Genomic DNA, 14,782 nt, shown 5'->3' on the forward strand with positions numbered 1-14,782 from the left:
TAAAAATCAACCTATTATTTTTTGGATCAAATTACAAATAAACTATTCTAGTTAGAAATCGCATAAATTGAGATTTAACTCTAAATGAAAGAATTTACCTTTTCTGATGATGATGTTGTTACTATATTGCAGTACATAGTCTAAATTCATTGATTAGTTTACTGATAACATTAGGTTTTTACGTAGGTACCTTACGTATATTAATTAGTCAACGAAAACTAATAGAACAAAACATGTTTGGCGAAATCGACTCCAACTCATACTTTTTTTCCTCCCTGTGTCCTCAATAATACTAAGGACGATATAATACCGAGACAGACAGACCCCATACAAAAAAGCGTACCCCTGAAATGTATGGGCATTTTAGGCTTAAAACTAGATGGCGCTGTTCCGCAGCCTGGAAGTGGCCGAAAACGTTTTTTCCCCAAATATTATTGCGCGTTTTATTTTTTATAAGAACAAATGACATGTTTCTTTATTTGAATATCATGATATCACGTCAATACACATTTTCAATTTGTAGGCGTCATCAGTGTAGTTAAATGATAGTATTTAATAGGGGGCGCTAAAAAATCGACGTACGATTCTTATTATGTAGATTGGGAATCCTATATAAATTATCTGTGATAATACGTACTTATTTAAATATCCCGATTAGAAATTTCAGCCATCATAGTTAATAATTGCTAGAATCAAAGGTCTAAGCCGTCCCTCACAACCATTGTTTAAAGGTCGATCCAGTTATTCGAGGGCCTGCGAAGGTTAACGAGCACTTTGGAAAAGCAATGCGGAAATTATTTTCATAACCAAAATCCGATTTGACGCTAATTTGAACCGGAAAATTAATATTTCGATTTCAAATACGTTATTTACTTGAACAAGTCTTGCGTCGATGATTCTAAATGGGTAGGGTTTTATTGTATGTAATTACAGAATGAAATAATAAGAAACAATTTAATCGATGGAATGAGGCAATATTTTGGGGAAGCACAAGCTATCCAATAAAAAGTATACTCTTAGAGATTTGCTATTCACCGATAAGAAAAAGATATTGGCTAAGAAATTATTAGATTAAATAATTATCAATTATTGCAGACTAAAGATTCTTTATACGAGTATAAGGGATGACATAGGGAGTCCATTTATTTGAATGGAAAGTCAGCAAGTAGCCTACAAGCCAGGCCATAAAATAAGTGTTTTTTTTTCAATGATGCATAAAATATAAATATTAATACAATTACGAGTTCACACTCTCCGAGACAATATTTATGACCGATCGATTCCGATCCAATAGATTTCTAGAATATAATCAATAACGGTCTACTAGATTTCAGCTCAGTTTTCATTTAAAGCTGTGATTTTTCTGATAACTCTTAGAATTAAAATTAACTTTTATCATTCTACTTATTCCTATTAAAAAACGCGTTGCTTTTATTAAAAATAGTTCTCAAAGTCCTGATTTGCATATTATTGATTTGCTCACTTTTTCTCATTTTTGGCCCTTATAATTTTTTATTATTATATTGAAAACCTGAATTTGACCGTGAGTTTTGAAAAGAACTGATAAAATAACTAATATTTTTATTTTTCTTTCAGGGTACGAAGGTGGTCTCCATTGTGTATATTTAGTAGAAGTATGGGCTAACGAAGGACTAGTTGTTAATACTACTAATAGTGTAACTGTATGGAATCTTAGACGATTAGGAGCTAAGAGGCAACTCCGCTTAATCGTTTACGCCGTGAACGCAAGGGGAAGATCAGAACATGTAACGTTATCCGTAGAAACGGCGCCCAGACTCTCACCGAGGACAGGTAATAAAGAGTTACGAATAAAATTCTCATATCTTAGTAATATTTTTCCGTTCTTTATGTACGAGTAGAATGTTTGACGTACGAAAATAAGTATACATTAAATTTGTCAATTTTACCTTGATGAAAATAAAATTAGATAATGAAATGAAAAAATATTTAGTAATTTTTAATTTAAGTTTTACACTTTGCTGTAGATTAGTTTATCAGTTGTACTTTGTTGTAATCAAATTATGCGTATTGGCAACGTGCGTGACGGTGTGGCGTTGATTGTCACAAATGTACGTCATTTTATAGGCATGTCCAGAATGTAGGTGGCCAGTGCCAATCGTGCTACGTAGCGAATACGTAAGTTACGTAAGTAAGTTCAAAGGTCTATGGGAATATTTATATATACTCGTATTTTCCATTTTTAACAACCGGTTTGTCATTGTAGGTAGTGTATTAGTGATCCTGCCCATGAAATTGATAGTCCTAAGGTCACAGATTATTGTTGTTATGACTAAGAAAGGCATAACGAATAGGTATTAGGTACATATACAATAATACAACCACATCAGTTGGACAGTGTTATGGAATAAGCGATCAAGCGACAGTTAGTTGAAATCGAGAAAATGAGCTAGAAAGATTTGAAATTTGAATCAGTTGTTGTTAGTTCATTTATAAAGTAAAAAAGTTCATTTTGACATTGAACCTATAAAAGTGTTCATAATTTAAATAGATAAAAAAAATAACACCATACCTATTCAAGTTTCGAAGTTATTAACGTTTTTCCGCTTGATTCTTTATTGAACTAATACTGGGATGAGGTTAATTTATTTCGCCGTAGCGTACTATGAGACATATTTTGTCGCTTGATTCTTTAATGCAAATTGTTAGAGGTAAAGTGAATACTGGAATAAAATAAAATTCCATATATTTGTGTAAATAGTGCTATTGTAAATAAATCAACAACAATGTTTTCCTCCACAATGATAAGGACTAATCCGTCTAACAAATTAGTTTTGTTCTCCAATCAACTTTTTTTAATAAATGTCAAAAAAATCAGCATATATGGCAAAATTGGCATTGTAACTAATAATAATTCATTAGTACTAGCCAGGATTACACACATAAGATATTATGATATAACAAAACCTCTTGATACTTAGTTCTCATTAAGCGAAATATCCTGCAATTTCAAATATGTAACAACGAATTAAACGACACTATTAGGGCGGTTAAATCGATATTGCGTTTATAAATCATCAAAACTTTAAACCAAAACGAATTAATAACATTTTTATGGCGTTTAACTCGATTTTGCGATTTAGAATATACGCTTATTATAATTTGTAAAAGTAAATTTGGCGTTCAATTCGTTTTTACGTAACGACTTAGTACACAGGGCCATACAAATTTTAACGTGTCGCTTGATTCTACCCCTTAAAATAAGGCTGAAAGCATGATTTTTCAACAAAGAAATAGTCAATACTATAGATTATCACATTTATATCCGAACTGCATTCATAACTTTTTTTTTCGGATTTTGGCGCTTAGTTCGCTATTCCATAACACCGTCCAGTTGTTAACTAATTTTTGTACTGTTTTTATACCTTTTTTGAACTGCCGACTAATCGGTCTGTTTTGCCGAATACAACCGAACAAATGTGGCCGGATATTCGGCTTTCCCGACGTAGGCGATTATTCGATAAATCCCTAATATTTACTGAAATACTTACTTATAACATTGGCACAATAAGTACTTCTAACAAACTCCGCTGTCAAATCGAACGCCAATAATTTTTGAACGGGTCAAGTGATAAATCGTATTGTATTGTTTGGAACAGAGGCCCAGGAGGCGTGGGAGGTGAACTGGGCGCTGGGAGGAGTGCTTGGGGCCGCCATTACCGTGGCTATAGTGTTGTGCCTTGCCCTCGTTGCCACGAGGTTACGTCAGAGGGCAAGAGATTATGAAGGTAAATAAACTGTATTGGTTATAAACGGCCGTAAAAACGTTCAAGGCCGCTGACTTTTAATCAGCTACTATGGAAAAAAAATCTGTAACTGAAAACATTATTCTTAAACTTTAAAGCTAAAGTACAATTAGTACTTTTATCGTGATTCGAACCCAAAACCGGGCTTAGCGGTTACTATATTACGGCCGACTAGGCCAGACCGATCGTCAAACGCTACAAACGCTCAATTATCTTTAGCACCCTTATCCAAATTGTTTATTTCCATTTTACATAGCGGTTACACTTCAACAATCCATTTCAACGTCGGGATATAACTGTGGCAGTGTAAACATTGGTTTTTATTCCATTCCAGTACGACTGCAGAGCACTGTTTGAACAGTCACGTCAGCTTCGTTTAAAACTGCTGCTATTGCCTTGTTCCAATGATAGAATTGCTAGCTTTTTTTATTATGCTTTGTATTCGGAATAAAAGTAATACGTACCTACCATGCAACATAGCTGTTATACAGTTTGATAGTGACAATATTGCGCTGCAGGGGATCGATTTTTAAATTTCGGACGCACGAATTCGCCGTTCGAAAGTCTGTGGAAAACGACGTAATTCTATTTTTGAAAAATGATGGCTAGTAATTTTAAAACTAGTAGTAATGACCACTCGTTTTCGATTCTGTTAGTAGAATTTAAATCACTAGTAGTGGAGATATTATTGAACGAATTTCACGAAATCGAATGGCCGAGATTCAAAAATCGGCCCCCTGAACCTGATATGAAGAGAACGTATACAGAAAAAACCATGTCTAGTCCATTTTTCTTATGAATTATTAGTTATATTGTCTGTTATTGTTTTTACTTATAGATATAACAATTATTATAGTGTATAATATATATATGTATTTGTAAATTATATGTGTACTTATGTTTTGATTTATTTAGTATGCTTTCTTTTATTTCCTTTGTTTTGATTTCACTGTTGTAATTGTAGCACCGCTCAGTCTCTCTGCTTAGCCTCGAGGTTGACTGGTAGAGAATGCTTTAAAGCATTAAGTCCGCTTTTTTGAATTGCAAGATTTTTCTTCCGTGCAATAAAGATTAAATACATAAATATCTCTTTATAAACATATTTACATGAAAATAGCATATGTAATAAGTTTAATTACTGACATCGTTCCTTTCTTGTTAAAGTAACTAGACGTGTAGTTGACGTAACACCCTTTATATATTCTTATTATTAAATTAAACTGATACAATAATTTTATAGAACTATTACGTTTTAATGGATTGGTAAGACGATACAATACCACTGTCTCCGAAGGCTTAATATATTTAGATTTTCATCGCATGCATCAATCAATTTAATTAAAGATTATATCAAAATGGTCGACCCTTAGCGGAACGCGACGAAAGAGATAAGATAGGGTTATTAAAGAAACCTTTCCTTGGGATTGTTGCAACCTTAATTGAATGGACAGAGTATCACCTTCATTAGATTAAACGATACTTAAGCTGGAAAAAATGCGAGGGTTAGAATGGCGGGTGATTCACCGAAATATTTACCTATAAACATTTGTACCTAAGGCCTGGCCAGAAATATATGACTAATTGTCAGGAGGGTGCTGTTATTTTGATGTAGGTATGGAGTGAAAGTTCAGTTTAGTATGAAGAAAATAGTCCTAATGAGATTCCGCAACATGGCACGTATTTCTAGACAGGCTTTAAGTATATTGTACCTTCTAATCTGCGTATCACACTGTACATTTTGTATACCTAAATGTTTCTATCTGGATCAAAATGTATGTCGTTGTCTTGTGTTTTTATCTGACAAAAAGTGTTGGAGTATGCCTTATTGTTCGGACTTTTTTTGACAGCCCACAACAGTGACCGTCGACATTTTTTAGAGCATGTGGCTCTGTCATAATACTTCACTCGCTCGCGGTGGCGCGTCATATACCACCCGCTAGCAGTTGCCTCGAGGTATCAACTATCAAGTGGCCGAGGGGCGCCACGCGCCCGCCTGTGTAGTCGCGTAGCACGTACCTACTACACTGAGAGAAATTTGCATTGTGAATTTAACAAGTTCGACTTGTTGCGGTTTATCCGTTTGAATCAGCCAAACGTATGTTTAAAACAATATGTGTCAGGTTGTTTTTATAAAATCGACTTGTTGATTCAAATATATTGCCGATTCAAATGACAAGTAGCTTGTTGTTTGAACCAAAGAGCACGTAGGCGCTATTTTAACTAAAAAACTTGTTGAACGAACATGAAAACTGGTTGTATTTTCTCTCAGATTCTTCTGAGTTTTACGAAGTAACTTATTAGTTAAATAAAGCTTAGGTATGTGTCGTTTTGCGGGCAAATGAAGGATTTTTTTACGTTAGTAACTAATTAATAATCTGTGGTCATGCTTAGAAACAAGACAACGAAAATATTTTTGACCCAATTAAATTTATTACTCGTATAATATTGTCAATGCTCATATTATATCTAATCCACACGATTACTCCACAGTAACCATCCCCTCATCGAAGACCCACAAGGCGACGCTGATGCGTGGCTCGCCCATCAATGACGAGCGCAACCCGGACTTAATACCCCTAAGTAAAGGTAAATACCAATTACTGTCGATTTGAATTGTCGCGCCCTGAAGTTACACAATTCCGCTTGCTTTACCCATCGTTTCGGCATTAGATATTTTAATGATGTTAAATAGAAGGTCGTTTTGGTCGTAATATAAATTTGTGAATAAATTTGAACAGTGGGGACGGTTCCTGGATATATTTATGGAGATAAGATCTGTATCTAAATATTATATTAGCTTAGTTACACCAGAGCTATTTTACATCTATACTTTTACAAGTACAAAAGAATTTGAACACGCTTTATGTTCATAATATTGGAGTCTTTGTTGATATATCATGACAGTACTAAGGTTACGACAGATTAAGTAGAAAAGTTATAAAATCGATGTTCGCTTCCAACCAAGAAATGGTTTCCATAATATTTTATAAAAGTTTTGATGCTTTCAAATGACTTGCGTTACGCGGGCACCGTCAAATTACCAAAATCCGATTCGAACTTATACAGATCAAAAGCCTAGAAAGAAAAATCTTCGACTGTTACAGTGAAACCTGGTTAAGTGGGACCTGGATAAGAGAGTCTATATCTGGGACCCAAGGTGCGGTCCCGACACTTTAACACTCATTTACCTCTATTAGTGAGACAAACCAGACCTCTATAACTGGGATTAGCCTTTTCGATTTTATAGTCTTACTAGCTTTTACCCGCGGCTTCGCCCGCGCAATAAAAGTATTCTTATTGAAACGTTTACAAAAAATAAGATTTTCATTTGGATCCGTAGGTTTCTTTGTAGGTACAGATGTCCGCGATTATTTCGATTAAGGTAAAGCGGGGCAATTCTCGACTGGAGGGCCATTGTAACTGATCTATTTGCTGTACGGTCCGGTTTTGGCTGACTGTACCTTACACATATTACTATTGCTTTAAAATAAATTCTTGCAATGATTGTAGAATTGTTACAAAGCGACCACAGCGTAGGTAGTAGGTACGAATATGTATGTATTTTACCTATTTAAATATTTATACTGGGGAAACTTCATACAACCCACATAGCCAGTATCTCGACGCTATGGTCGGTAGGGTAGAAAGTACTTCCTTGCATTATCGCTTACAATTTTTTCCATTTTGCTTATACTTATTGCAAACGTAAACATATAAAAGGCAAGCAAACAACGATCTTCTTACAGCACATTGAATGTAATAGTTATTACGGATGCAGGATACTCGCCGATGCCTACTTACTAATACCTTCCCACTGAGCCACCTGCATTTTATCCCCGTCCCCGTCCCCTATTTCTATCCCTATCCCTATCCCTAACCCTATCCCGTTCCGTCCCTGTCCCTGTCCCTGTCCCTGTCCCTGTCCCTGTCCCTGTCCCTGTCCCTGTCCCTGTCCCTGCCCCTGTCCCTGTCCCTGTCCCTGTCCCTGTCCCTGTCCCTGTCCCTGTCCCTGTCCCTGTCCCTGTCCTTGCCCCTGTCAAATTATCATGCTAGGAGGTGAACTATAAAAAATCCTTTCTTAGTGCTCCTCTAAGGAACTTCCGTGTTAATTTGAAATCTCTTGAACCAGAAGTAAAGATAAAAACTAAAGCTATACTTATGGCTATTTTGGATATTTTAACCTCATTGCACAACAACAGGGGAGAATATTTCTTTTCCACCTCATTAAATTTTAAAATCGTTGTATTTATCGTGATCAGCGACCCGATAAACCATAAAAACGATACCCATATTGTGCTTTTGACTTTACCCCCTTTGCACCCCTTTAGGGGTCAAATTTCTTTCTATCCTCCTGTGAAGTTTCGAATAAAATAGTCAAACTAATCTTGTTTCCCCATACAAACTTTGAACCCCCATTTCACCCTTTTAAGAGGAGAATTTTGAAAAATCCTTTCTTAGTGCTCCTCTACGCCATATAAGGAACCTTTGTGCCAAATTTGAAATCTCGAGGACCAACAGTTTCGGCTGTGTGTTGATATGTCAATCAGTCAGTCAATATCTTCTTTTATATATTTAAACCCCATTGCACCACAACAGGGGAGAAGGTATTTCACTTCCGCCTCGTTAGATTTTAAAAACGTTGTGTTTATCGTGATCAGCGACCCGATAAACCATAAAAACGATACCCATATTGATTTTTTGACTTTATCACCCCCTTTTCACCCTTTTAAGGGTTAAATTTTCAAAAAACCTGAAACATGTAGTCAGCCATATGTCTTAAGGAATCTTCCTGTGAAGTTTCGAATAAAATAGTCAAACTAATCTTGTTTCCCCATACAAACTTTGAACCCCCATTTGACCCCCTTAGGAAATGAATTTTGAAAAATTCTTTCTTAGTGCTCCTCTACACTATATAAGGAACCTACTTGACAAATTTGACGTCTCTAGGACCAGCGGTTTCGGCTGTGCGTTGATATGTCGGTCAGTCAGTCAATATCCTCTTTTATATATTTTTTTGATATTTAAACCCCATTGCACCACTACAGGGGAGAAGGTATTTCACTTCCGCCTCGTTAGATTTTAAAAACGTTGTATTTATCGTGATCAGCGACCCGATAAACCATAAAAACGATACCCATATTGATTTTTTGACTTTATCACCCCTTTTCACCCTTTTAGGGGTTAAATTTTCAAAAAACCTGAAACACGTATTCAGTCATATGTCTTAAGGAATCTTCCTGTGAAGTTTCGAATAAATTAGTCAAACTAATCTTGTTTCCCCATACAAACTTTGAACCCCCATTTGACCTCCTTAGGAGGTGAATTTTGGAAAATCCTTTCTTAGTGCTCCTCTACACTATATAGGGAACCTACGTGCCAAATTTGAAATCTCTAGGACCAGCGGTTTCGGCTGTGCGTTGATATGTCAGTCAGTCAGTCAGTCAGTCAGTCAGTCAGTCAGTCAGTCAGTCAGTCAGTCAGCTTCTTCTTTTATATATTTAGATTTACCTCTATTACGCTCCGTCTTGCGTGAGCGACGGGCGACGCGACGCGACGCGACGCGATGCGACGCGATGCGACGCGATGCGACGGCGATGGCTCAAGGTCATCGCGTATCCATCGCGCGAAACTTCGGCACTAGCATTTTGGTGATTAGAATCACAAGATTCGCCGTCTTTCACAATGTGCAAATGGTCTAGCGGGTTTGACTTCTAGGTGAAATCGTTTGCGCCATGAGTGTCGTGAGTTCGAATCTCGGGTCACGCAATCTTTTTGCATTTTTATTTACTTTTTTTCTTTTATGTTCTACTAGCTTTTGCCCGCGGCTTCTCTTGAAAGACGGATAAACAAACAGACACACACACACTTTCCAGTTTAATCAGTATGGATTATTTGATTTTGTTTACCTGCTTATTTCTTTCTCTAAGATTCTACTTTCTTATTTTTTTTTAAGAACTCCGGGTTTTATACTAACAAGGAAAGTTTTAAGTAGCACACAATAATACTGCATTTTGTTTTTATTAACTTAATGTTTATTTTAATCCATACTAATATTATAAACGGGAAAGTGTGTGTGTGTCTATTTATTTGTCCGTCCTTCACGGCAAAACTGAGCGACGAATTAACGTATACTATTTACTTATAACGAATGCTATTTACTTAATGTTGAAATGAAAAAATGTCATACAGTGTAACCACGTGTAACCCAGTGTTTTTTAATGCTGCCATCTAGTGTCGACTGGCATAACCACTACACTAAGAGCCCTTATTCCTTAGAGCGTTCATCAATTTCGTGAAATAGCCATTGATAGATGGCGTTGGCACTCGGTACGCGAGCCACCGGTAACGCAACACACAGGCAAGAATGATCTTGATAGTTTTGAATTTAATTGCTAGTAACAATTCTTTTGGTTTCATGTGTTAACTTTTTTGTAAAGTTTACAAGAGATAAGAATATATTATTATTATATGGTACCTACTAATTGTAAGTAACTTAAAATAAACAGTTTCAAAGAGCTAAGCTGTGTGCATAAAATTACATGTGTTATTGGCCCGGCTAATGAGATCAAACATGGTCGAGTTACGATAAGTAGAATAGCAGTTCTGTTATTCATTTCCTGACTCGATCATGTGACCTTGGACATCATCGAGATCGACGCTGCTCATCAGCCCAAATGTAATAAGCCCAAACATAGTGGAGTTATTATGAGTAAAATAGCAGTTTTGTTGACCATATCCTGACTCCACCATGAAAACCAGAACCTCATCCTGGGGGCCGGTTTTTGAATCTCACATATGGGATTTGTCACTAAAATACCGGTTGAAAACAGTGAATTGCTTAGTATTTTTAACCGACTTCAAAAAAGGAGGAGGTTCTCAATTCGACTGAATGTTTTTTTTTTTTTTTTTTGTATGTATGTTATTCGATATCTCCGAGAATCGTGGACCGATTTTCAAAATTTTTTTTTTGATCGAACCGGTATAACCCCGAGATGGTCCCATTGGCACCAAGTCAGGGTCTGATGATGGGATCCTGGAGAAATCGAGGGAACTCTTCAAATGTTATAGGCACATGTAATGTTTTTAGTCTATTTTTCAAAGGTACACCAGTATTTACGTCTGATGGTAATAATTTTATGTCGCTGAGCTGATGATGGAAGGTCAACTCCTCAATGGTTAGGAGTTAAAGGATAATTCTTTCACTACTGTACATGTATTCGGACTGATACATATAATATCACTAGGAACCACTAAAAATCAACAAATAAATAAACTTTTTAACAAAAAATAAAACCGCCTTCAAAAATAAGCGCGTTACAAAACACGGAGAAACTAAAAAGCCAAAAATAATAAACCTTTCAATTCAGATTTCTTATCGTATTGCAATAAGCTAAACATCCAAATTATAAACAAATCAATTATTTTTGGAGTCGGTACCAGCCTGTGTATGGTTGGGTGGGGCAAACAGGCAATAGCAAGGCGACGAACAGGTCTGGTACCGACTACAAAAATAATTGATTTGTTTATAATTTGGATGTTTAGCTTATTGCAATACGATAAGAAATCTGAATTGAAAGGTTTATTATTTTTGGCTTTTTAGTTTCTCCGTGTTTTGTAACGCGCTTATTTTCAGTGACAATTTTCTGAATTCGAACGCGTGAGACTCAAAAATCGGTCCCCTGGTCCCGAAATATAATAATAATTCAAACTCTCATCAGATTTCAAGTAAAATTTCTTGGATAAAATTGCATGTGTAAAAATCAGGCGGACCGTATGCCTGTTTGCCACCAACAGGATCAAGATTTGTTTAGTCGCAGTACCTACCTATACAGCACTTCTCAGAACTATCTAGCTGCTTACGCTTACGAGAGCACGGTGCGCCGGACTATCGAACGTAGGTCCACTGTCTATGAGCGCTGGGCGCAGACTGAACTGAGCAGTGAGCGGGCCCGTGTCAGCAGTGTATTTTATTCGAATTTTATGTGCTTTAAAATAGTACATTACGATACAAGTGCGTAAAAAAGGAAGTTCGAAACGAGTGGCGATAAATTAAAACACGACCGAAGGGAGTGTTTTAAATCGACACGAGTTACGAATTTCCTTTTCGCACGTGTATCGTACGACGTTTTTCAGTACAGATGAGCCTCCGAAGTTTCGACCTGGCATATAATGAACCACTTCTCGCACTAGTGCGTAAAAAAAACACCATCTGTACTGAAAAATATCTATCGACACAAAGGTATGTCTTATATGTATTTTTTTTATATGGCAACAAGAAGTTCTGGTTTAGGATAATATTAGTATTTAAGAGTTACAATAAATGCAGGAATCGCAGGAATTACAATGAACGCCCCTTAAAGAGTAGTCTAATTATATTTTTTTTTGTATGGGTACCTTTCCTTGTTAGTATAAAAGCCGGAGTTATTAAAAATAAAATAAAAATAAGAATGAAGGTTCTTACAGAAAGAAAAAAAGTAAACAATCAAATAATAGAAAATAAAAGAAACAAAAATAAAACTGCAAAAGCACGCCTCAGCCGAGGTTCGAACTCACACCGCTGGCGCGGCGTCCAGACGTCGAAACCGCTAAGCTACGAGCCCGTTGTAATAACTAGTTAATTTTGTGATCCTAGTCACCAAAGTCAAGTGCTAGTACATATATCGTAAGGTCATCGCACTAGTGTTTCATATTTTTAGTTCACACTTAAATTTTAATATTTTACGCAGACAATCTCGTATCACCGTGCACATAATCAAAGGCTGTCAATACAAGTTACAAAAGTTGTAATTTCCTTACTTTTTAGGCACATTACTCCTTTGGTCAACTTATGTTAATTTGAATATTTTGAATTTTTATTATAAGAAAATATAAAGAATGAAATGTGAGACTAGTAATCAATCGTTATTTCTCTAGTCCGACCTCTCTACGTATTGAATTTGCTTCTAAAAATCAAATAGCTTGATCGCGCGCCCATCGCCATCGCATCGCGTCGCATCGCCGTCGCGGGCCGTCGCGGGCCGTCGCTTACGCAAGACACTCCCATATGAACACAGCGGTTTGATCGCATCGCGTCGCATCGCGTCGCTTAACATTCGCATGTTCATCGCTAGTTCGTCGCGTCGCATCGCCGTCGCGTTCCGTCGCCCACCTAAGACAAGTCCATAGAGATAGAAGGTTTGATTTCGTCGCATCGCATCGCATCGCATCGCCGTCGCGGGTTCGTCGCTCACGCAAGACGCGGCGTTAGTGGGACAGAGAGTGATTTTTACCTCTGTTACTGAGACTATGTTTAAAAGATTAAATTATCTTAATTGTATTTCTAGAATTTTCTAGGCTTGTACCTCTGTAACTTGGACTTTATTGCAAATCAATTTCTATATTTTTACTCGGTAGTCCATTAATAAATTACGCGATTTGTGTTTTAGCGAGTTTAAGGGTTTTCGTATTTATTTAAGAGTAATTAAATCACTATAAGATCTTTAACAAAATCTAAATAAAAACATATAACAATTTTAAAAACAATAAATTTCATACTATAAAAGTGTTCTTATAGTCTCATTTACCTCTATTAGTGGGACAGAGAGTGATTTTACCTCTGTTACTGAGCTTATATAATTATAAAAGATTAAATTATCTTAATTGTTTCTCTAGAATTTTCTTTGCTTGTACCTCTGTATCTGAGATACAGTCAATCTATGACCTCTGTAACTTGGACTTTATTGTAAATCAATTTCCATATTTTTACTCGGTAGTCCATTAATAAATTACGAGATTTGTGTTTTAGCGAGTTTAAGGGTTTTCGTATTTATTTAGTAATTAATAATTATTAATTAATAATTATTAATTACTAAATAAATACGGTTTTAATTTATTAATTAATAATTAGTAATTAAATCAGAATTAATTTTTATTAAGCAGAAACGTCTGCTAACGATTCTAAACATATTTATATTAAAGGAAAAAATGGAAAAATTTATGCTTCCGGCGGGACTTGAACCCGCATCATTTTTGCAATCCGTGCAATGCTCTTACCAATTGAGCTACGGAAGCCACGCCGGACTTCGCAAATCTTTCCATGCCTTTCCTTTTGTACACACGTCTTGGGGTGACGTCTAGCGCCATCTACCGACAGACTATTACATCTTGTAACGGCACTGGAGTCTCAAGTTATATTGAGAATTCACCAGTAACAATGTGCTAACCCATACTAAATTAATTTTTATTAAGCAGAAACGTCTGCTAACGATTCTAAACATTTTTATATTAAAGGAAAGGCATGGAAAGATTTGCGAAGTCCGGCGTGGCTTCCGTAGCTCAATTGGTAAGAGCATTGCACGGATTGCAAAAATGATGCGGGTTCAAGTCCCGCCGGAAGCGTAAATTTTTCCATTTTTTCCTTTAATATAAAAATGTTTAGAATCATTATCAGACGTTTCTGCTTAATAAAAATTAATTTAGTATGGGTTAGCACATTGTTACTGGTGAATTCTCAATATAACTTGAGACTCCAGTGCCGTTACAAGATGTAATAGTCTGTCGGTAGATGGCGCTAGACGTCACCCCAAGACGTGTGTACAAAAGGAAAGGCATGGAAAGATTTGCGAAGTCCGGCGTGGCTTCCGTAGCTCAATTGGTAAGAGCATTGCACGGATTGCAAAAGTGATGCGGGTTCAAGTCCCGCCGGAAGCGTAAATTTTTCCATTTTTTCCTTTAATATAAAAATAATTAAATCAGTATAAGATCTAGAACAAAATCTGGATAAAAACATATTACAATTTTAAAAACAATAAATTTCATACTATAAAAGTTCTAAGACGTAATGACGTTCGAGTCATATATTTTATTTAAAGACAAGTTAGACAAGGCCTGTTTTCTTATCCTTTTTAGAGGTTATAACTAATAATAACCCTATAAATTTTGAAAAACTCCTTATTTATCACCTCTATAACTGGCATGATCTCTATTCTAACCTCTATTAGTGATATCCTCTGTAAGTG

The 14,782-nt window shown here is 36.1% G+C and overlaps 1 protein-coding gene and 1 non-coding gene across 2 annotated transcripts in view; one reads left to right on the forward strand and one right to left on the reverse strand.

Annotated features, from left to right (window-relative positions):
* LOC125228555 (hemicentin-1-like) overlaps window positions 1-14,782 on the forward strand; it is a 183,735-nt gene that overhangs the window by 161,047 nt on the left and 7,906 nt on the right. Inside the window, exons 13-15 of the mRNA XM_048133164.1 lie at window positions 1,597-1,812; window positions 3,639-3,767; window positions 6,276-6,371. Coding sequence (XP_047989121.1) covers window positions 1,597-1,812; window positions 3,639-3,767; window positions 6,276-6,371 — 441 coding nt within the window. The remainder of the gene's footprint in view (window positions 1-1,596; window positions 1,813-3,638; window positions 3,768-6,275; window positions 6,372-14,782) is intronic.
* Trnas-gga lies at window positions 13,762-13,835 on the reverse strand. The gene has a single exon. It is a non-coding gene; the product is annotated as a tRNA-Ser (tRNA).

The sequence above is a fragment of the Leguminivora glycinivorella genome, chromosome 8 (genome assembly GCF_023078275.1).
Source record: "Leguminivora glycinivorella isolate SPB_JAAS2020 chromosome 8, LegGlyc_1.1, whole genome shotgun sequence".
NCBI classification, from domain to species: Eukaryota; Metazoa; Arthropoda; class Insecta; order Lepidoptera; family Tortricidae; genus Leguminivora; species Leguminivora glycinivorella.